The 25,864-nt window shown below is 22.0% G+C and overlaps 4 protein-coding genes across 4 annotated transcripts; 1 reads left to right on the top strand and 3 right to left on the bottom strand.

Annotated features, from left to right (window-relative positions):
- Positions 1-1,095: 1,095 nt before the first annotated feature.
- On the bottom strand, positions 1,096-10,107 carry PBANKA_1420500 (conserved Plasmodium protein, unknown function; the record flags this gene model as incomplete). Its single annotated transcript, XM_034567540.1, has 1 exon — positions 1,096-10,107. The coding sequence occupies one exon, from the start codon at positions 10,105-10,107 to the stop codon at positions 1,096-1,098; it is 9,012 nt and encodes a 3,003-aa protein (XP_034424027.1).
- Positions 10,108-14,297: 4,190 nt separating this feature from the next.
- On the bottom strand, positions 14,298-14,669 carry PBANKA_1420600 (histone H2B variant, putative; the record flags this gene model as incomplete). The annotated part of the gene is made up of 1 exon (XM_034567542.1): positions 14,298-14,669. One exon carries the CDS (start codon positions 14,667-14,669, stop codon positions 14,298-14,300), a length of 372 nt encoding a protein of 123 aa, XP_034424028.1.
- Positions 14,670-17,048: 2,379 nt separating this feature from the next.
- PBANKA_1420700 (MAATS1 domain-containing protein, putative) lies at positions 17,049-18,905 on the bottom strand (the record flags this gene model as incomplete). The annotated part of the gene is made up of 1 exon (XM_034567543.1): positions 17,049-18,905. One exon carries the CDS (start codon positions 18,903-18,905, stop codon positions 17,049-17,051), a length of 1,857 nt encoding a protein of 618 aa, XP_034424029.1.
- Positions 18,906-20,880: 1,975 nt separating this feature from the next.
- Positions 20,881-24,474, top strand: PBANKA_1420800 (conserved Plasmodium protein, unknown function; the record flags this gene model as incomplete). Its single annotated transcript, XM_034567544.1, has 1 exon — positions 20,881-24,474. One exon carries the CDS (start codon positions 20,881-20,883, stop codon positions 24,472-24,474), a length of 3,594 nt encoding a protein of 1,197 aa, XP_034424030.1.
- Positions 24,475-25,864: the final 1,390 nt, after the last annotated feature.

A 25,864-nucleotide genomic window follows, 5' to 3' on the forward strand; every position in this document is an offset into this window, starting at 1 on the left:
TTATATAAATAAACGTTTTAATGAAGAAAATATAACAATTTAAAAATTAATTAGCAAGGTTTTACTTAAAAAATGGAATAGATGTATAATAGTGATAAATATTTATAGATATTTATTTCATACTTTATAATTTTTAATAGCTCATATTTGCATAATAAGTTTTGAAGTGTCAACACCCATAAATAATCAGTAAATATACCTATTATAATGGAATTCTAATTCAAAATATATATTTTTCATTGAAAAACAATTTTTATATCAAAATTATTTGTCATTGATAAAATGTCTAAAGTAAATGGATATACCTAATATTATTTTTATATATGGGCACTTATATAGTGATCATTATATTGTCATATCCATATACATATTTTTATAAAGTAATATATGGCACCATTGTTGTATTTATTTTTTTATACAGACATTTAGTTTACTATTAATTCGAGTGTTTTTTTAATTTCTGCATTCGTTTATACTATCGAATTGTATATAAGTTATACACCTATGTATGTGCATACTTCACCTTACTGAACTCGTCACTTAAAAATTTAATGCTATTTTTATTTATCAAAAACATATGGCCGTTTTTTTTATTTGCATTTTAATGTTTTAAGAAAACAAATATTTAAAAATATATATACGTGGTGTTTGATATATAAAAATGTTATAAATGAAATATTAAAAAATAAAAAAAATAACTAAATTATAAGTATAAAAAGGTCAAGGCTTTCCCACTTTAATAATTTTCATATTATTTTACACAAATAAAATTATAAACTTAAAACATGAGTAATTTTATATTTAATAATTTAAAATAAAATAATTAATAAACTATTTAGTTTAACATTAATTGCGTATATTTATAACTAATACAAGATATGAATTATTTTTAATAATTAATTAAAAAAAAATACAATATTTTTTAATTTTTCATGATGTTATTTTGAATAGATGTCGAAAATACCGTTGTTATCATTTATATGTTGCGCTCATTAATATATAGCTGCTTAATTCTTATTATATTTTATAGTTCTATTTTTGAAGAGACATGTTTTTCCTTCCAGTATATCAACGATGTTAATATATTTTATTTTCCTATGTATGTATAATATTATAGCACACATTAGTATTACATTCTGTTTTAATATAATTTTCGTAATTATCTTGGTAATTATCATCACTATTATTGTTATTAGAATTTTTTTCATCATATGCTATTTTTTCGTTTGAATTTATTTCCCCGATCATATATTTTGTTGAATCACTTATGTATTTATTTTCCTCAGTAAAATATAATTTATCACTTTCTAATGGAGGCATTTGATTGTTTATACATTTATCACTATTTTGAGCATAATCATTTTGATATTGAAAAAAAAGATTAGTTATATAGTTGCTTTTAATTTGGTTATCATCTATCGTATTATTATTTAAATAGTAATCACAATATTGATTATATAAATGGTTAAATTCTTCTAGATTTTCAATAATATGGATATTATCATTACTGGCTTTTCCATTAGTTGGTGTTGTGGCATCATTTGGAGGAGTATTATAACATTGACTTGTATTCCCACTGTCATTATTAATACAATTTTTCGCATTATTATTGCTAATAGTGGTATTTCTATTGCCATTTTTACAATTATTATTTCCTAAATAATTAGTATCACATATATTTTGATGATCTAAAAAATTCATAGAATAGTTATTGTCCATTTTCAGTGAATTATAAATATGCTCATCATGATAACTGTTCATATTTTTTTTATTTTTAATTATATGATCATAATTATTCATATTTTTATATTCTGAATCGTTTTCATGGATATTCATTTTACAAATGGAATTGTCGGGAGAGTCAGGCAATACATTACTAGATATAATTTTATTACAATCCATATTATTATTTATATATTCATGGCAATTTGTGCATATAGTTAAAAAGTCATTTATTTTATATTTTACTTCATGAGTACATTGTTTTTCCTCACTATCAGAATTAAAATTGTAAGCACAAAATAATTCGTCCATATTATTTTTTTCTTGAGCAACATCAGATATTTGTGATTTAAAACTGGTAGAGTTTTCATTTTTCAATTTTTCGGTGATTGCTTGCAAATTTAAAATGTTATTGTATAGATTAGTAGATTCATTGCAATATTCACTTTCTATAAATTGAGAATTTTCATCATGACTAGAAGAAAATTGAAAATAATCTTTAAAATCATTCTTATTATGATCTACTTCATTTTTTTTTAAATAATCATTTCCATCTGTGCACTGTTCACTATCGGCTAATATACTTTCATTTACAATGCTGTTACTTGAAGTCTTATCATTTTCAGGATTTCCTTTATTTTCATTTTTTGAGGGATTTTCTCTTTTCTTAGAATTTCGACCTTTATTTTTTTTCTTGTTATTATTAGTAGTGCTATCGTTTTTGTTAGTAACATTAGTATCATTTTTATCCTTATCATTGGAGAAAACATTTGTAATATTTTTTGCATATTCCATTATGTCACCATTTTCATTATATAATTCATTTTTACTCATATTTATTTGGACTACTTCATTTTGATAATTTACATTTATATCATTTGTATCTATTTTTTTTTTCATTTTTTCATTTTTATTTTTATCGTCATTTTTTTGATCATTAAGATTCTCAATTAAACTATTTTCGATAAAATGATTTATATCATTTTCACTTATATTAAAATTTAATTTTTCTATTTGCTCTAACAAATATTTTTTTTTATCATAATCTAATTTTGTTGATATTAAATCTTCATTAGATTCTATGCCAAGATATTTTTTATCATCAATATGATGTGTGGGTAAATTTGTATTATAGTTCATATCAAAATTATTATTTGTACAATTAAATGTAGTGTTTAATATATTATTATATGCATCATGCGTACTATTGGAATTTATTTCATTATTGCTATTAAATGTATTTTCATTAAAATGTGAAATAACATATGGATGGTTAAAATAAGATTTTTCATAATTTTGATGGTCATAGTAATTGTTAACATAATAACAAGTACTGGCATTACTATTATTATCATTATTATTTCCATTAGTATTAGAATTGCTATTATTAGCCTCTACATTATTTCGATGATTATCATTACTGTCATTTGTGTTATTATTATTAATAGCATTAACATTAGTATTATCACAATATATTTTATTAAAATTATTATTCAAACTATTTTCATCAATTGATCTTTTTATATTATAAAAGCCATAAGAATTGTCATTACTTTGCTCCAACATATCTTGTCGATTATTTATATCATCATTAGCAGATATGCTTCTATTTAATATATCATTATTGCTCGATCGTTGAGATTTATATATTTGTGCATTTGATGCATTTTCATCATATATTAATGAGCATTTTCTTCCTACTGAATTAGATACCATAGTCGAGCCAACTGAATCCAAAGGAACTGGAGAACCTACTAAAATGTTTTCTGGATTATTAATTTTTCCTTTTAGCCCCATATTTTTTTTCTTCTTGCAATTTTGTTTATACAATAAAGCCCTTTGGTTTTTTTTAATATTATTATCATTTGATATAATCATATCAGCATTTTCATTTTCCCAATATTTATTATTATCGTTACTATTACTTGCTTTTCTTTTATTATTTTTCTTTTTGGGTTCATTGGTTTTATAATTTTCATGTAACACCATATTTTTTTTTTTGCTGTTTACAGCAATATTGTATTCATTTAATGCTATATTAGCTTTATCTTTGTTATTGCTCAAATAATAATCCTGGTTTGGCTCTAAAAATACTACATCATTATTGTTATTATTACTGTAGTTAGTTTTGCAATTTAAATAGTTATTTACAGAATTTTGAATGCTATTATATCCGTCATTTGCATCTTTATTAATATGGTTACTATTATTGTTATTTTTATTATTTTCTAGAATAATGTTATCATAAGAATTATTTAAAGTCATATTATTTTGTTTGTCGTTTTCTTTAGTTTCAACTTGAAAGCCTGAATCATTATTTATAATATCGATGCTATGATTTATGATTCCATTATTCAAAAATTGCCCATTTTGTTGAAATATGTTGTTGCTATTATTAATTTCAGAACCTATTATTGACCCCGAAGCTCTTATATTAATAATATCATTGTGGCTATAACTTAATGTATGGCTGTCTAGCATAGAACTATTATTATTATTATTATTATTATTATCATTATTATTGTTAGAATTTGTGCAATTGTCTATATCAGTTAGAAAAATATCTTGGTTATTTTTCATCATTGGATCACAAGCTACAGAAGGATTTATTTCATCATTATTATTACACTCCTTTGAATTATTGTTTTCATTGAAATATAATAACTCATTCCCGTCATATGGTTTATTTCTATTTTTCAAATGAGCATGATATTTTTTTTGTAATAAATCAGGGTTTTTAACTAATTTAAGGCATAACAATTTTTTGGACCATTCACTACGAACCCATGTATCTCCTTCTTTTATTAATGTTTTCCATCCACATTCGCATTTCATTTTAACTTTTGTACCATCATTACTTAACCATTGGCTCATGTACATTTTTTGTTGGCAAGAATTACATATTATTAATGGCACAGGTTTTTTCCATCTTGGACTTCTAACCCAATTATTATTTTTTTTTAAAAAGTTTTTAAAACCACATTTACATAATAATTTTACCTTCGATCCTATATCATCTAGCCATGTATGTACCCACATTTTGGAATTGCATTCTTCGCATAAAATTTGAGGTGCTTTTCTTTGCTTAATATTACCTCGTCTCGACCAAAACGAATTTGCTCTATCATAATTTCGACTACCACAATCGCAAACCATTATAATTTTTGTTTTATCTTTATCAAGAAATCTATTAGTTATTAGCAATTCTTTACACTTTGTACAAAATATATGAGGAGCTTTTGGTTTTAGTTCATTTTTTTCATCATAATAACAATTTATTACTTGTTTCCATTCATTATTGTGATTTATATATTTATTGTAACCACATAGGCAATAAAAAGTTATCTTATAATCATTTTCTTGTGCCATATTTTTATCTAGTATTTCATTAAAAGTATTAATGTCAATATAATTTCCATGTTTCGAGTATTCATTCACGGTTTTATTATATTTTTCATCATTATTATCGCCATTTTCAATTTTATCATTTTTATTAACAGAATCGTCAATAATTATGTAATCATTAGTATAATCATTCGTATTCATTGCCATTTTGTTAATATTTTCATATGTTGATGTTATATCATCTTTTTCTTCACTACAGTCATCAAATGATACTTTATTCAATTTATTTTCGATATTACTTTCATCATATTTTTCATTTTTCTTTGGCGCTATTTGTATTTTATAAGCATATAAGCAATTCGAGCATATTAAATTTTCTTTTTTTGTTAAAAGGCCTGTTAAATTCCCACTAAAATTTCCATCTTCAATAGAAGGAATATTAGCATCATCAATTTTTGCTAATGTGTCTATATTATTGTATACTTCTTTACTGTGCTTATAATAATCCTCTAAACATATTTTTACCTTCACTTTTTTTTCTACCAATTTTTTGGATTTCTCTTTTTTCACCAATATATTTACGTTTATATTTTTTTTTTTTTTTTTCGTTTTTACTTCGGCCTTTACAATATTATTATTTTGATTTTTTAATTCATCTTCATTTGTAAAATTTTCTGTTTTTATTCCATCAGTTTTAATAAGATATTCTGTACACATTATAGTATCTTCATGTGCTATATTAGCATCCGTATTTGAATTTTTGTTTGAAGATTTGTTGGATTCTCTTTTTATGAGTCTTTTTGGTGTATTGCTCGTTCTTTGATTGGCCGAATTAAGCTTAGTTATACTCTTTTTCCTTTTTGTTGGCATGTTTTCATTAATAAGATTATTATTTACATCACCACTTACCATTATATTATTATCATATGGTGTAATATTATCCATATTAATATTATTTGATAGGGCCTGATTTAATTCTGAGTCATTTGCATTACTACCGTTATATATAAGCATTGAATTGGTAATTAAATTATTTCCATTTAAATGATCATTTGTTAATTCATGCTTAACATGTATACAATTGTTTAATGTATCATTATTATATTCAGAATTCGAAATTACTTCTTTGTTATTATTTGCTTGCAAATTTATTTCATTATTGATTTCGGAATTTAAACCATTATTTTCTACTGAATCAATACCCAATCCGTTTGAAATAATATTATTTTTATTCTTATTTTTACGGGTTCTCCTTTTTCTAATTGTTCCATTTTTGGGCTCGTTTGATCCCCCATTTATTTCGCCATCAACCTGATTACTACTAACTTGGTTATCATGTATTAAGTTGCCATCATTTTGTTCCTTTGTCTTTTTCTCTCTTACCTTTCTTCTTCCTGGTTTCTTTTTTCCAATATTTAATTCGGTAACTTCAATTTCTACATTATCCAATATTTCTTCACTTTTTATTCTCAAAGATTGATTATCTGTTCCGTTTAACTGATTCGATATATGATTATTATTTGAATTCATACAATTACCCACTTCATTACTATTACTTTGAAAATTCATGCCAGAAATAGAAAAAGTGCTTTCTCTTTTTATTCCATAAGTGCATAACTCTATGCCTTTATTTATATTAGAATGCGAAAACGAATTTTCTTTTAAATTTTCATTTTTATTTTCAAAAATTGCATTATTGTTTATAGTATTCATACTAGTAGAAGAATATTTATTTGTGGAATTGTTTCCTATATTTGAATAATTTTCATTTGCTATATTTTTATTATCTACATTAATTAAGCACGAATTTAATAGGCCACTGTCATTATTATTATTACTATTACTATTGTTATTATTTTTCGAAATATGTGAAAAATCACATCCTTTTTCATGTTGATCGTAATTCATGTTTGTAGCATTTAATGCTTCATTTGGAATATATTCATTGTTTTGATAAAACTCATTTTTCCCTATTTCATTATTTATAGTCATAATATAGTCAGTATCATTTTTCTCAGTTCTAATTATATATGATGTGTACATATCACTATTAGAATTAGAAATATCATTTATATTGTTATTACTATCATCATTTTTATAATTCTCTGATCTATTATTAGCATATGTTTGTTTTACACACATATCTTTTCTTATTCCTTTTATAGACTTATCTATATTTTCTTCATTTTCAACATGTAAACCACTTTTATCCATTACATTATTTTCCCATTTGGGAGTTTCGACATTTTGGATATTTGGTTGAATAGTATTTGCTGGATCATTAATATTATCATCATTATCATTTTTTTCATTCATTAATATTTTAAGCTTTCTTTTTCGTCTTAATGCTTTTCTCATTTTTAATATTTTTTTATTCTTTTTTTCAAAATATAGAACAGTTTTGTATAATTCGTCATTTTCGTTTATAGTTGTAAATTCTGATTCATTATTTAATATCATTTTTTTAAATTCTTTTTTTTTTAATCGCATTTCTTCGACTTCTGTGTCATAATCATCAGAATATGTGTCGTTATCATTATTATTATCATTGCCACTATTTTTACCTTTATTTTCAGTTTTTTCATTTTTGGAAATGGAATTTGTTCTAATTTCGCTACCTTGTATATGCTCATTATTTTCTTGAATCTCATTATTTGGTAATAGGTTTATATTTCCTGATAACACATACATATGTTTAATGAATGTTTCATTGTTATTATTGCTATTATTATCTTTTGATAAGTCAGTGTTACAATAAATGTTATTAAAATCGTTGCACTTAACACTTATACTGTCTTTGTCATCACTACTTATATTATTTGGAAATGTATTATATATGTTCATGAGATTTTCTTTTTCATCATTATATATATATATTTTTTTATAAAATTGTGAAAATTTGTATAGTTTTCTATTAGAGTCATATTCAACCATATTGTTGCTATTTTCTATATAATGAGTATTATTTAAATTAATTGATAATGGATAAATTTTAGTTTGCTCATTATTTATGTTACAAATATTTTCGTCATCTATTATTTCACTATTACCATTATTTAAATTACTATATTCTATATTCATATTCTTTCCCTTCGCATTATCATTATCCCCTATATTACTAATGGCAACAGTAGTACTACTATTTCCATCGCTATTGCTATGATTTATGGTACTATTATCTTCATCATTATTATAGTTATTAATACCCACATTTATTTCATTTTCAGAATATTTATTATTTATGTTTATATCGTCCAAAGTCTCCAATTGGTCTGTATTGTCGGGGATTACATTTATATTTGCAACAACATTGATTTTATCTTTATACATTATATTTGCATCTTTTCTATTAAGCGAATTATTTTTTATATCATTGGGGTTTCTATAATATAAGTCAGAGTTTAATAATTTATTATCTATTAATCTATAACATGTTTTATATACATAATCTCCATATTTATTATAATTTTTGTGAATATCTGTTTTATCATTAAAATTTTCATTATTTATGATATTTCTTTCTTCATCAACATTAATATTATTATTATTATGAATTAAATTTCCAATGTTTAAGTTCATTTCATTAGCTGCATGATTTATATCGTGAAGCTGGGTTATATTATTTATTTTCTCTGAAAATTCATCTTGTGTTATATTTTCAATAGAATTATTATATAACCCTGATTGGTTATAATAATCAATATTAAAATAATTTTCACTGTTTATATTTTGTAAATCCCCTTTATTTTCCAAATAATTTAAATAATCTTCTTTTGATGTGTCATGTTGAAAATTTTTATCTTCATTAAGTTTGTTGGGTTCGTTCTTATTACTATCATTATTATTATCATCACTATTGTTGCTATTTATATTATTAATTTGTTCATTACTATCATATTTCTTCACCTGATTAATGTTATTCATTGCATTAATATCATTTATATTTTCTATATTCATTGTATCTTCATAATTAATACCACTTCCCAATTTCATATTAACATCATAATTTTCGATATCACTATTTTTTATATTATTATTAGTGTTGAAATTATCGTTAGCATGCTCTATATTTAGAATACAATCATTCATTTTGCCATCATGCATATCTTTGATATTGTACGAGTCAATATGTAGATACTTTAAATTTTCGCCGTTGCTGTCATTTAAATTATTATAATATGAAGAATGCGCGAAATCAAAGTTTTTTTTTTGTTTTATGTCAGATAATATGCTATTTAAGCTGTTCGACAAATTGGTATTATCCTTACCTTCTGGATTTTTAATAGCATCATTATTTTCTATATTATTACTATTGTGTTCATAACAAAATATATTTAGCTGTTCATAATTTATTTCGCTATGTAATATGCAATCATTATTTATATCTCTATATATTATATTTTGAGGAATATTAGAAAAATTTTCTGCACTATAATAATTTATTTTTCTTTCATTATTATTATTGTTATCATTAAATTTTAAATTATTGTTAATACTATTACTGTTGGTAACACTATTACTAGTTCCAGTATTATTCCCGTCATTATTATCAAAAATATAATTTACATTATATTTTTCCAGAGATTTTTTAGATAATAAATTATTATAATTTCGCAACATATTATTATCTTTTAAATCAATATATTTACGTAAATATATATCATTGTTTATATGTAAATTTTCTAAACTATTTATGTTTTCTATAGATATTTCCTGATCTGCATAATTATATTCATTATATAAAGTATCATTTCTATTATATTTTAAATTTTCATATGATTTATTATTATATTTTAATTCACCTACCTTGTTATTCATCATTTCTATATTATTGTATGCATCTGACAAATCGGGATTTGTACCGTATCTCATTTCAAAATTATTATTATTGCTTAATTTATTATTTATAGTATTATTAATATTGCTAGCATTTGGAATATTTACAATTAAATTATTTTTTTTATTCTGATTTGTTTTTAAATTTTCAAAGTTTTTATTATATAAAGAATATGCATTATTTTGATTTTTATCTGCATCCATATTTGTTTCCTCCTCCAATTTCCTTAAATTATTCCTCTCTTTCTCTCTCTATATATGTATATATAAATGCATGTAATGAATGAATAAAATATATTTGTAACAATTTTTTTTAATACACTATTTTAATTATACAAATATATATTTTGTTCCTCCTATTATACACTGCTGGACTCCTTTTAATCTTTATAATTATTTTTTCCAAAGCATTTTATTATTTTGTAAAACTCTACATACAAATCCACTTATCGATATGTTTCATGTACATAAATAATCTATATCATGTTTTCCCCTTTATAAAAAAATTATATTATTTCATAAAAATAATAATAAAATAAAACTTAAAAAAAAATTAATTATATATATAATATATAGAATAAAACTCAAATTAATAATTTCTACGTAATCTAATAAAAATATGTATAATTATAAAAAAGGGTTCTATATTAATATTAATATTAATACTTTCACAAATACTATATCCATAATATATACTGCTTCAAAGTTTTTTTTATAATATTAAATTAACCAAAAATCAAAACATAGTAATAAAAAAAAAGAGATAAATAATATGTTATATGTAATACTATATAACTATAAGCCGTATTTATAGATATATATGCAAAAACTCATTATATACATTATATGGTTTATTCTTATTTAAAATAACACACATAAAAAAATTGCAAATAATATAATAAATAGAAATGGGCCACCTCGACGAACACACGTATATGTACAAACTATAATTCATGTAGAATAAAAAATGGTTCACGTGAAAAAATGTTTAACATCGATTAAATACAATAAATATGCATGTGTTTTATTCAAATATGCCTTAAAAAAATATATATAAACAAAAAATTTGTCAATATAGAAATGGATATGTAACATTACTTATATCCACATATATATTTATTCATTTACTTAAGAACAAAAACGAAAATACAAATACAATTTTAAATATTCTCGAACTAAATGAATCATTAATTCTCTATCATTTGCATATAATCAAAAAATATATACAATAAAAATAAATACATTGTATAACTTTATTTAGTTTGATAGACGATATATAGGAATAAAAAATCATACTAATTAAAACAGACACATATATATTTATATGTAGAACTCTAAATATACATACACATTCAATACGAATAAACATATATAATATAATGAAATGTTTAAATAAGTATTATTTCAAATAGTAAAATTAATTATGTAATACGTATATAAATATGAAATATATATAAGTATATATCTGTTATAATAATATATTATAAAATTAAAAATGAAATAAGCATATATAAATACAAAACGCAATATTTCTAAAAAAGTTATGATATATTATTAGGTGTTACTAACATATATTGATTTGCAATATCTTCACAATAAGTAAATCCAAATATTAAATGATATTATATATATAATTAATAATGTAAACCCTTTATTATTATAAACCTTACTATATATAAACGATATTTTTTACCCTCTTTTTACAAAATTAAAAAATTTCAATAAAATCATATATATAAAACATTTATATAATTATTATGAATACTTTTATTTTTACATGGAAAAGCTTTTTATTCCTATATAATATTGTAAATGTAAGTATAAATTTTTTTTTAATGAGGTGTACTCCATTAGTATATTTTTTATATAAGTATATTTATTTTTTTAATTTTTTTTATTTTGTTCGTGTATAATATTAAATGTTATGTATATATATACTCAATTTATTTTATGTCGTTTGCTATATTATTTTTTACATGTATTTATTATATATGCATAATTTTTTTTAATAGCTAGACCCATATTTAGAATATTCTCATTTCCACCGTTAATACTAATAAACAAACAATTTCATGCCAAATATAACTTTTCGCGTTTTTAAAAAAATAAATTATAGCATAGACAAATGCATTTTTATATAATTATATATTTAAAAATTGGTACATGTATATATAAGAACATGCATTTGTTTAAAACATATTCATATTTCTTAATAGCATAGTAACGGTATAAGATTTAAATTTTATAAATTATGTATATATTATAAACATTATGTGCTCATATATATCTATAAATAAGAATTACATGCATTTTTATAAATGTGCTTATTATATTTATATTTTCATTATTTTACAAATAAAATTTTATACCAAAACAGAAAAAATAGCAAAATTGTAAAAATTCATAGAAATATAAGGGATATTATTAAATTTAAACAAGGTGTTTACAATGGTTTAATAAATAGTATTCATGTATATAAGCAAAAAATAATAAAATGTGATAAAGATACTTTTTTGATTTTTACATCGTACAAATGAATATATATATATATTATAAGGATATGAAAAACTTATATTATTCAAAATATTATCTAAAAGATGTATTATTATATAATTATTAACATTTCATGTGGCCATGCTCGTGGCTCGATTGTATATTCTACAATAGTCTTTAAATTAATTAAAAACCAATAATACATTTATTAAATATATAGATTTTTTATGTACATTGCAACAATATAAAATCGAATCATGAAGCTAAGTATATTATATGTGAATAACTCAGCTACTTGTTTAAAAATAATCGTTTTCTTTGGACAAGACTATGCTTTCTTTTACTATGTATATGCACATTGGATATAAAATTATTAATATTTTGGTGGTTCACATTTTTTCTTATAATTTTTAGTTTTATGAAAAAATAATGAGGTGAAAATTTCTAATAATATACGACATGTGATTGCTTAAATATGTAAAAGCGTAAATGCTAATAAAAGTGAATGATATTTATATCTGAATTTCGTAAAATATAGGTTTCTTTACGAGGTATTATTTTAAGTTTTTAATTTTTTTTCTTTATATACACAAAAATAAATGCCCATCATAAATATTTTTATTATTTTCCTTTTTTCCATATTTCTTTTGGTCAGCATAACGAATCCATGTGTATATACTGCTTTAGTTCCATATTTCGATTTATACATGAATATATATATTTTTACATCTATATATATAAACCTGCTTATTTTCATGACATTTCTATAATACGGGTTAGACTAAATTGATATGCACAAAGCATTTTGTTCACGAGAAAAGCTGTAATCGAACAATGGGCTATTTTAAAACTATAGTAAAATTTCCTATACCCTTATATAATATTATTATGTACATATGCATTTTTATATAGAAAATGAAAAATTTTAAGAGATTTACTTTCTACCATTTATTATCATTTTTTTTTAATCAAGAGATAATATATGCTCAACGAATTTAGTAAATTCTTTTCCTCAGAAGTTATCTTGAATATTGTTTATACTACATTAGAAAAGATGTAGGCAATAATTCACAACCTTTCTTATTTAAACGAATATATTAGTGGAAAAAACAAATCAAATGTATCCCTATTAAAATCCATCGTATATATTCGCATCATATTATAAAGAAGCAACAATAAAATACTTCTTTTAAAAATTTGTATTATGCATATCTATGTCTGAAGATATCTTTATAAAATAAAAAGAATATCCCCTTTTTCTGTTTTTTTACAAACCCCCATAAATACGAGAAATTAGTAAATGACAACCTTTTATTAACTCCACCTTTATAATATATATATTTTTTGCAGGACTAAAAATATATACCGTAAATAAAGTATATTAGCGCAATTTCATAATGTTCTTTAAATTGTTATATTATTTTTAAGCCTAGATTTCATACATATGTATTAGAAGATTAAAAAACAAGTAAACATGCAAAAACAGTTTTAAGTCTATATACATATATACTATAATTTCGCTTCACATTTTCGATATTCTTTTCTATTTTTATATGCACTGAAACATAAATGCATCAATGCATACATGTAAAATATATATATATAAATAAATATATGCATTCATGATATGTTTAAAAATATTTAAAAAAAATGCACACATTATTTAAAAACAATTTTCTATAATTTTTTCACAACTTCTAAAAACTTAATCTCGATAATGAATCATATTCAAATATATCTTCGAAGATTTTTTTAAACACAAATATAATTATGTGGCATTCATTTCCATTTTTACGATACACTAATTTATTCACATGAATTTGAAGAAATAAAAATAAAAAAATGCTTATATATATGCACATGTGATTTTATAAAATCTAAGTAAAAACATATTATTGTATTTATGCACCACTGGTAGTGTATTTTGTTACAGCTTTTGTACCTTCTGAAACAGCATGTTTTGATAATTCACCAGGTAAAAGTAATCTAACTGCAGTTTGAATTTCACGTGATGACAAAGTTCTTTTTTTATTGTAACGAATTAATCTAGTTGCTTCAGTAACTAATCTGTCAAAAATATCATTGATAAATGAATTCATAATGTTCATGCTTTTTTTCGTTACTCCTGTTTCTGGGTGGACTTGTTTTAAAACTTTAAAAATGTAAAGTGAAAAAGATTCTGTTCTTCTTTTTCTTTTGTGCCTTGGTCCCAAAGTTTTTCCTGCTGTTTTCTTTGCAGCTTGTGATTTTTGTGCTGGTCCTTTTCCTGACATTTTTGTATATTATGGGAAATAATATATAAATTTTTTTAAAATATTTATTTTAAATAATTTTTTTTATTTAAACAATTTTTTCGATTTCACACTATTTTTTATACGAAAATTCAATTAATATTTTTCCAAACGTATTTATTCAAAATATAAATGAAAAAAAATTAAATTATTTATTTTTATAAAAATGAATAATAAAAAATAAAATAAAATAAATAATTAATAAAAATATAATTACTATGGCTCTTTACAAAAAAAAACTTAACAAAACGTAAACAGTATAATTTTTCTCAAAACATTAAACATTGTTTTGTGTAAAATAAAAAATATATTATATTTTTAAATTAAGTTTTATCACATACTATAAAGAATATTAAAATTGTATATAATAAAAATATCCAAATACAATATAATGTAATTTTCTTTATGGAACTTTGCATATACGCATTATTATTACACAATTACATATATATACGATATGTGCTAATATTGCATATATTAATTATATTGATATTATTATGTATATGTATATAGTGATAATAAATATATAATATATATATATATTTATAGCAATATTTATTTAATCATATGCAATATACGAATATTATTATATAATAAATATGTATGTTTTTTAATATGCGCGCACTGTGTCTTCATATATTTAAATTCGAAAAAAAAAAATGAATTTTCGTAATTAAAGCGTGCTACCACGAGTTGTATATACAGTATACACATATATTTTGTATATATATTATTTTATTTTTTATAATTCCAAAACAATTAATAAAAAAAATGTATTTACAATTGTTGTTTTCCTATTACATATAATAATATTATAAATATGTTTATTCAAAAAAAACATTATGAATATTTAATTACAATATTTTATTATATTCTACATTTTTATATATATTTTTAAGTTGATCATAAAATGGTACAGAAATTTTCTTGGTTATATTGTTGTGCACCAACTGTTCTTTTAAAAACACAGTTGTGCACCCGTTTTTTTTATTTACATAATTATTTTATTTGATAGCATGTTGCTTTTGTTTTTGAAATTTGTACTTTTTATTATTATTTATTCAGTTTTCACTAGCCCATTATGCATAAATCAAAATCAGCATATTCCAATCTCAAAAAAAAAAAATAATAAATAAAAAATGCATATTCACGCATTATACATTTATTGTAATTTTCTAAAGCCATTTTACAAAATTATTCATTTAAAATATTCAACATATAAAATATTATATCTTTGGTGTACAATAAATAAAATGTTAAACCCCAAATTGCTTAACGCACATAAAATTACTACTTTAGCAATGAAGAAAATGTTTTATTGTAATTTTTATTTTTATAACATCCTCAACAAATGATATATCGTATTAAGTATTTTATTCTTTTAATTTCATTTGTCTTTTTTTAATGCAAGAATAAACACAAATGGTATTTCCCTTCATAGTTAAATGCTGACAACACAAGTTAATGCATTTAAGCGTATTTTCCGTATTTATGAATGTTATCATAATTGTTTATTTTTAAATCCAATCAAATAGCTATCTCTTTATCTATCATAATATCATTTTCAATATTATTAATAAATACTGTGGTTTTAAATTAAATTTTTGGTGAAAAGGATTATTATATCACATATGTAGCTAATTTATGACGAATTTTAAAGAGTGACCTGTTACAAATGATGTTCGATAATTTGTTATCATTTAGATTTATAGGGCTGAAATTTTTTTAAATTTCTATTAAATCAAATATTCAGAAAAAATATATCTATATATATAAATATATATATCTATAAATTTTGTAACTTAATTTATTTTTTATGAAATAGGCTGGTTATATATAGTTGCAAAATTAAGGGTGCGACCAAATTATAAAAATATAGGGTAATCAAAATTATTTATTGAAATAATCATTTGAATAATGCTTGTTGTTTTATTCGTTTGGAGGGAATTTTTTGCTGTGCAAAATAAAATATATGAAAAATTTACAAATCAAGGCGAAATAAACTTTGCATATTCATATATTAATAGAGTGTGCACGGATTTAACGCCATGTAACACAATGTATTATATAAAGTTTCACCAAAAATTGAAAAGGCTTCATTATATGCATCAAAAAGTTTCGATCATTTAAATCGTTATTTTACATTTATATATTATCCGTTTCATTTATTTTTATACATTTAAATTACAAAAATTATAGAATTGGGGAAAAGAAAAAAGCATATGAATAAAGAAGGGCCTCACAATTAATTTAATGTAAAAGTACGTGTAAACTTCTTTCAAATATATGGCATTTACTACAGCTTCAATTGATTTAAGCTTATTTATTTATTATGTTATTATCAAGTTTTTGCTGTATTTTTTAAAACGCTTCATTAATTTTTGAAAAAACGTGTTGCGTTGCAAAATTAGATATATAATTATTTTTTTTTTGTTCCAATAAATCGAATTCTGCACCTCTTTGTTTATCCACATATGGTATAATGAAATTTCCTACCAAATCTTTGACAATGAATTTATTATGTTCATCATCTTGATTGTCCAATGAATTATAAATTTCATTTAATTGTTCTGATTTTTTTTTGGTTCGAATTAATGCTTCTTCTTTTGACGAATCATTTATAGCTTTAGTTAGAATGCCTTCTAGATACGAATCAACGGTTTGATTATTTAATCCCATAATTTCGTTAAATAAATAGTCTTCTTTTTCTCTTAATAATAGTTCAGCTTGTCTTTTTCCTTTTTCTTTACATTCTTTCAATCGTCTTTCTCTTTCAGCATATTTAACTAAAATAGCAATTTTTCTTTCTTCTTCATATTTTTCTAATTCATTAGATAAGGAATCTAATAATTCTGATGTATATTTTCCTTGCATATTTTCAAGATATGCATCAATTTTTATTTCTTCAAAATCTTCTTTCTCAAAAGCGTCTTTTTCATGTAAACTATATTGATCTATTTTTGCATAAGTTTTTAATTCTTCAATTAAATCAATGCAAGAGCGTTTTCCATCATCCATAAGTTTTTTTATAGCTTTTCCTCTTAATAAATTTTGTAAATATAAGACATTTTTTTCAAAAATATCTTCTTCAATATTTTTTATATCTATAGATGGAAAGTTAATTTTTATGCATTGCATTTTTTTTGCTGTTTTATTTGTATCACTTATTGAATAATCATCGCAAATATATTGTTTGTATTCTTTATTTAAATATCTATAAAATGTATCAATAACATCTTTGTTTTTTTTCTTTTCATATTTTGACAATTTATCATATTTCTTATCTTTATACATAGAATCTAGTGATTTATTAAATGTACTAGTCAAGGAATTTATATCATTGGTATTTAATAAATTATCGATTTTGTTTGAAGTTGGTTCATCTATTTTTGGGGGGATAATTCCATTTCTTTCAAGTTCTAAGTTATAGTTTGATGTATAGTCATTCATATCATCTATTATATCTGTTTTTTTATTAAAAATTGTTTTTAAATTATTTTTTTTTTGTATAAACTGATTTCGAATATCTTTAGCCTTTTCCTTTTCAAAATTTTCGATAATTTGATCTTTATTTTTATCTTTGTTTTGTATTACTTTTTCTACTTCATAAAATATTTTATCTGCTTTTTCTGTGTCTCTTTGAATTATAACTCTTTTTAATAATTTCATTTTTTTCTCTTGTAATTCTTTTATTCGTTTTTCTCTATCAGCCCATTCGTGATATTCGATTTTCTCTAGAATTTGTCTTTTTTCTTCAAAGTCTTTTATATCTTCATTTTTTTTTAATCGTTCCTCTAACCTTCTTTTTTCTTTTAATTTTCTAATAATTTGGATATTTTCATTATTTATAGTCAAATTATTTTCTAAACATATATTTGCTAATTCTTTTAGTTCATTTCTTCTTTCGCTATAATTTTCATTTTCTTCAACTAGTTCATTATCTAAATCATCACTTAAATTGCTGCTACCATCATCTGTAGCAATATATTTATCATCTTCTGTCTCTACAATTAGTTCTGTCTTGTTTTTAATTCCATCCACTTTCAATTTAGTACCTTCTTTTTTATCATTAGATATTTTATTTTTATAATAATTACCATTATTATCTTTATTTCTATAATTCCCATAATTTTTATTTTTTCGATTCCTGTCTACTATTATATTTTCATCATTTTCATTCCTAATCTTGGAATAGTGCCCCATGTTATAAGTATTCATTTTTTTTAATCAGATAACATATATTATGAAAAGAAGGAATATGCATATGGAGATGGAAAATACAAAAATACTTTGATACCTAAATTATTGTTTTTACTAATTTTTATATGTCAATAGAGAATAGGAATGACCAGAATCGTTATATATATATATATATATATATATATATACATATTTATATTTATTTATTTGTTTTGTCCTAATAAACTTAAATTATTATATGTTTGTCTTTTAAAATTGGCTTAAATGTATCCGTAATAAGAACGACAAAAATATAAAATTCTCCATTTGAATTTTAATATTTAAATTTGCATATATACAAGTGTGCGAACATAAAAAGGCATTGAAATATACTTTCCCAATGAAGAAATGGAATTTATATTATTGAATATAAAAACTGAGATCATATTTTTAAAATTAAATTAAAAGAAAAAAAATGTATTGGCATATTATTTACCATCTAAAAATCGAAACTTATTACCCTTTTAATTACCACTTATTTATTTTAATTTTTTTTCACGTCTTTTTGAACTTTTAAAATATTCTATATTATTCCCCCAATACCGCGTTTTATTTTTAGTTACATATTAATAACGTTTTTATGATTTACTATAAAATAAATATAAAATTACTTTTTATCTTTTTATTTGTTATGAAATCCCAAACAGAAAATACTGAACATATTTGCACATATATCTATATGAACATATTATGCTGATTTAATTCGAGAAGATAAGGTCAAATTGTTAACTATTGTTTCCCACGTAGAAAGGATGTACTATTCTTATTTTGAGAATAGGAAATAAAAAAATTCCTTTTTATTCTCATATGCATTAAATATTTATATACCTATACTTGTTGAGCATAAATAACTGCTTCATTATTTCAAGGAATATAGGCATGTGTACATTTATCTTTTTCTTTCCAATTTTTTTATGTTAAAAACTTATATTATATGCAAAAAAAACTTATAATAAGATTCTTATGAAAATAAGTTGTCGACTATAAATTTGTAAACATGTTAACATTTCCTAATTATATTTGATAATTCTCGTGCCTATTAATGCCAAATTGTGATTATAAATTATGCATACATAAATACTTATAAGCTATCGAGCTGATCATTAAAGAAACAAGCCATGTAATAAATAATATATATTTATTTGTTTATTTATTTTACATGTATCCATAAAAATAAGAAGTTTTCATATTCATATTTTTTTCTGAAATATAAAAATTATTAAAATTTTTTTTTCCTTATTTATTATCATTAATATGCCCTTTAATTATTCTTTAAATTGTTTTTATTTACTCTAAGTGTAGAGGTAGCAAGGGACGGAAAAAATACTCATTCTTGTTTATATTTTAAAAAATAATTTAATAAAAATGCGTATTTTTATATTATAATTTTCTTATAATTTAACTAAAATGTAAATATGATTATAATAAATAAATTGTTTAATGGAAACATAAAAATTACGTTTTCTCATTTCATTTTCTTTTTTTATTTCCGATTTTTTGTTTTTTTTTTCAACTAGGAAAAAAATTTCGAGCGTTTTAATATTTTCTCGATTTTATTATAATATATATATTATAAATAATATGTTTTTGTTTTTTTTCGGTTGAATAGAAAAATTATATTAAAATTCAAAAAAATGTACATAAATATATGGCAAATATGAGTATATGTATATATGATTTTGCATATACAATTATTTATATTTGTTTCTCCTTTTTCTGTACAAATTGTATCTACTAAATGCACACATAAACTAATTTAAATGAGAATAAAATATTTATAAAGAAATATATATCACAAGAATAAACACATTTGTGACGATTTGCATTTCTTATTTGTTTTTTATGGCATATACATTGATTATATACTGCATGTATCGTTAACATTATTTATTTACTGGCTCGGTGAAAATCCATACATATACATATACATATATGCGAATTAAAGGCGGGGGAAATGAATTTTTTTTCAAATAAGCTAAATATTAGGAGTACGAAATCGGAAGTAATTCGGAAGCCTCCTGACAAAAATGAAATAAACAGTAGCAATGCTATTGGTAATATTAATAATGGAAGCAATAGTAACACCCTTTTAGATCATGAAGATGGGAAATATGAAATTAGAAATAGTACAAATGGTTTATATGAAGATAACAATCAAAGTATAAATGGTGACATAGATAAAAAATCAGAAATTTATTATTGTAATAATAATTATGATATGAAATATATATATATGAATAAAATTAATAACAGTGTTGCATCAGCAAGAAATCATACATCAACACATAGCATAAACTCATCAAGAACTCATTCTATAAATCTTTATAACCCTAAATCAGCAAAAACATCAAATATCCCACGAATTTTTGATGATAAACTACCATATTCCCCTTTTTATTCAAATGCCCCAAAAAATCTAGAAAATGCATCCATTTCTGATGCAAATGATAGTTGTAAATCACAAGGGAATTCTCAAATAGTAGAACAATCTATAGAATTATTGAAACATTTAATTCATCAAGAAAGTAGGGAACGATATTATTCTGGGAATGACACCAATAAAAAAAATAATATATTGTTTAAATTAGCAGATCAAGTAAAAAAAAATGATGATAAACAAGAAGCAATGTTTGCTGATTATAATAGTAACAGTAGTAATTATTCTATGGATATATATAAGAAAAAAGTGGATATGCTAAATTTAAAATTTGCTAAATTAAAAAATGAATATGCAAGTTTAAATAATGAAAATGCGGTACTTAAAAAACAGATAAGATATATAAAAGATAATTATAATGCTGTGGGCCAAAAAAGTTTAACATCTGCTATTCCAAGAGGGTTACCAAAAGATCCTTTAAAAATGGATGGACATAATAATATGCATGGTTGTGAAAATAAATTAAATAAAAATATGCAACTTAATACCGTTGGCAGATCACCATCTATGTATTTATCCGGAAAAAATGAATGTTTTGATAATACAACACAATCAAATGGAAATATTTTTTGTGATGAATTTAAAGGTAAAGATCCTTTACTAACTAATTATGGCCCAAATAATGTGAATGCAAATAATATTGATGAAAGTCAACTGAATAAAATCAAAGACGAAGTTCGAAAAGAGTTAAGAAGCCAAATCAGAAGTGAAATAATCAACGAAGTTAGAAATGAAATAACACAACAAGTTACAAATCAGTTGGAAAAAAAATATAACGAAGAATTGAATAAGCTAAGAGCGAAATGCCAAAGCATAGAAATAAATAATATACACAATAATACTCAAAATAATCAATTAGATACAATTTTAAATAATTGTAAAAATAAACTTAGTGACGAAATAAATGATACTGTCGATAAGTATAAAATTAATATAGTTAATACTTTTAAAGAATCATTAAAAAATATATTTAGTGAAAATGAATATAAGCAGGATGATCAAAATAATAATGATAATGTTGATAATATTGATGAAAACAAAAAAATTCAAAATGATAACAGTTTTTTCAATTCTTTTCAATCATTTAATAATAAAATAAATGAATGCATAAATATTATAGAAGATGTGGAGAAATTGCAAAAAAATATGAAAAATAAGCAAAATAAAATAATTAATGAAAAAAATTTATTATTTGATGCTTTGAATAATATAAATTCGGATATAAATGATATTGACAATATAATGTATAATATCAATGCAAATCTTTCCCAAGATAATATTTTCCATCAGGAACAAATTTATCCAGATGATCTTGATTTTTTGAAAGACTTATCTACTCAAAGTTTTAATACTGATGAAAACGACGCTGATGTGGAAAACGAATTCAACTTTCTAAATACACAAGAAAGAAACCATAATGTGCACGGCGGTGAAATTAAGTTCGTTAAATCTGATGAGCAAAATGATTATATTAAGGAAAGCTTAAATAATAATAACCTCAATATGGAATCTGAATTATTTTTAAATGATAATATATCACATACAGAAATAAACAAGCCATCACTTGAAAATAATATTGATATCATGTTTAATAATTTAACTAAAGATAATATGAATAAAGAAGAACGTTCAGTACTTGCTCCAAATAATTATTCGGATGAAATAACAAATAAAAATAATAATATAAATCCAGGGGAATATTTTAAGGATGATATTACAATAAATAATATGAATGCTACCCCAAAAGAAAATAAAATCGAAGGAAATAATAATTGTATTATTACTGATATGAATTCTGGAGAAAATAAAATTATAATAGAAGGAAAAAATGTGAATTTTATAGGAAATAATTGGAATGGTATTTCAGAAGAATCCGAAAAATCAAAAGATAAGAATATATATTTTAATAAAGAGAACACAATCAGTAATATTACTAATGATACACCAAATAATAATATTAGTACAAATATTTCTGATGATATAAAACAGAAAGATGAAAATATGATTTGTTCAGTTTCAGAGAAAAGTAAAGATAAGGCAAAAACTAAATGGAAGAGTTTTTTTTCTAAAAAGAAAAAAAATGTGAGCAATAATTTTGGTAATAATACTGAATTGTGGCCAAATAACGAAAATTGTGCAAATAATGATATTTACAATGTAGATGGAAAAATCGATATCATCGATAAAGTTAATAACAATAATAACATAGAATTTAATTATGCTCAAAATAATAATACCGATTTAAATATGGCAGCTGATACTATAACTAAAGAAAATAATGACATTGAAACATATCGAAATGATGAATATAATTCTTATAATAGCCCATTTATGGATATTTCAAAAAATGAACAAAATATAAATCACCCAATTCAATTAAACCCACAAAATTATTATAATACTAATAAAAAAAATTACATCAATGAAGTTGGAATGCTCAATTATAACAATAATGTGCATAATAATGCTAACCCTGATATGATAAATTTGGGAAACTTTTCTAACACCTCTAATTTAAACGACCATTATAATAATGCCACAAATAACGGTAGTAATAATGAGCCTAATTATACAGATAACATTAATTTATTCCAAAATAATAATTATAATGTATATAATAATAACAATAAACCGCCCACCAAAGCATCCAAAACATGTTCCATTTATGCATATAATGTAAGCTATAATAATGATGATGATAATAATAATAATAGTAAAGCTGGATTTTCGGAAATGACTGATACACATTTAAATAATACAAACCAACCCAATAACATAAATTTTGGCGGTGAATCAAATAGTCCCTATAATTTGTTTTACAACATGGATAACCAACATAATGAAAATAATAACAATCCCTTGGTTTACTTTAATGAATATAATAATCAACCAGGAAATATTCCATCACAACAAAATAATTCAAATACTTATAATAATACTATGAATATAAAAAGAATGAGTACTAATGTAGAAAATAAAACTAGAATTCATACTACCAATATTTTCCAAAATCATAGAACAAGCTTATCAACAAAAAGTGAAGTGCATTATAACTCATTAAAATCGCAAAAAAATACGGCAAAAAAAAATCTCGAAGATTTATTTGCATAGCATAAAGGAATATATTTATATTATATCACTATTATCGTTGATTTAGTATAACATTTTTGTCTAAATATTTTGTATAAAAAAAATTACAGAAGGAATATCTTTGTAGCTTTACAGGATTTTCTTTCATTCCCCTTCTTTTTTTTTGTGTATTGTCGCACTAAAAATAAAATTAAGCAAGCTATACATATGCTCGCATATATGACAGTTATATAATTATATACAAATTTGTTCCTATTTGTTTGCTACATTTATAAATAAACTTTTTAATATTTTATAATTTAAATATATTTTACATACACATTTAAAGTTGTATGCATTTTAACATAAAATATATTTATGCACATGTCTTTTCTTATTATCTTCCTATATTTTTATTTATAGCATTTTCATACATTTTCGTTTTTTTATAATATGTATTAAGTTATTTAATGTGTTGGCATATATATGTAAAAGATCGAATAATATTTCATTAATTTGACTCAAAATATATTTAAATGTGGTATAAAAATACCTTTTACTATGCTATTATTATTAAAAATATATATCATAAGTATGGAAATTGGTTAAAAAGGCCAATATTATACAATATCCATATATATATATGTGAATGCTGAAGAGTGTACGTTTGGGTGCATGTATCTTATTCGAACTTTTTATTAAATTATAAGGGATATATACACTGTCATAAATTCATTTATTTTGATATTTCAATTTCTAGATATATGTAAAAAATGTTTTTTCTCATTTACTTTGCAATTTTAGTTGTTTTTTCAAGAAATGATACAGTATATATATTATTTTGAAATATTTTTAATTCGATAAAAGCTTATGATAAAAAGTAAAATAAAACTTAAACACAAAAAATTAAATAAAAAAATATAAATATTATTTATAAATAAATAATATTTTTTCTTCATACAAATACGAACTTTCAGTAGTGCATGCGTAATAACAAGTTGTGTGGAAGTGGTAGTTTTCATTTTTTTTATACTATTATATTATATATAATATGCCATAATGCAATAACAAAACATATTTTTGTTATGCCATTTTTTTTTATAAATATAGCATTTAATAATATTGTTTTTTGCGTTTATTGTTATTGTAATTAAATGGGCATATATAAATGTGGATATATTTCTTAATTCATGTATTATGCCAATAATACCTAAGGGAATATTATAGATTTATATTTAGTATAAATTTATATCTTATGCATCATTACTATTTATATTATTTGATTTATTTACTCATTTCTTTACCATTGATCTTTATATATCCGTTACTTCCTAATTTTTTTAAATTATTAATTCTTATAATTAAATTCTTTGATTTTACTATTCATTATTACAATAATAATAATAAAAAACGGCAATAAGACTAATCGTAT

Source organism: Plasmodium berghei (genome assembly GCF_900002375.2).
Source record: "Plasmodium berghei ANKA genome assembly, chromosome: 14".
Classification (NCBI taxonomy): Eukaryota; Apicomplexa; class Aconoidasida; order Haemosporida; family Plasmodiidae; genus Plasmodium; species Plasmodium berghei.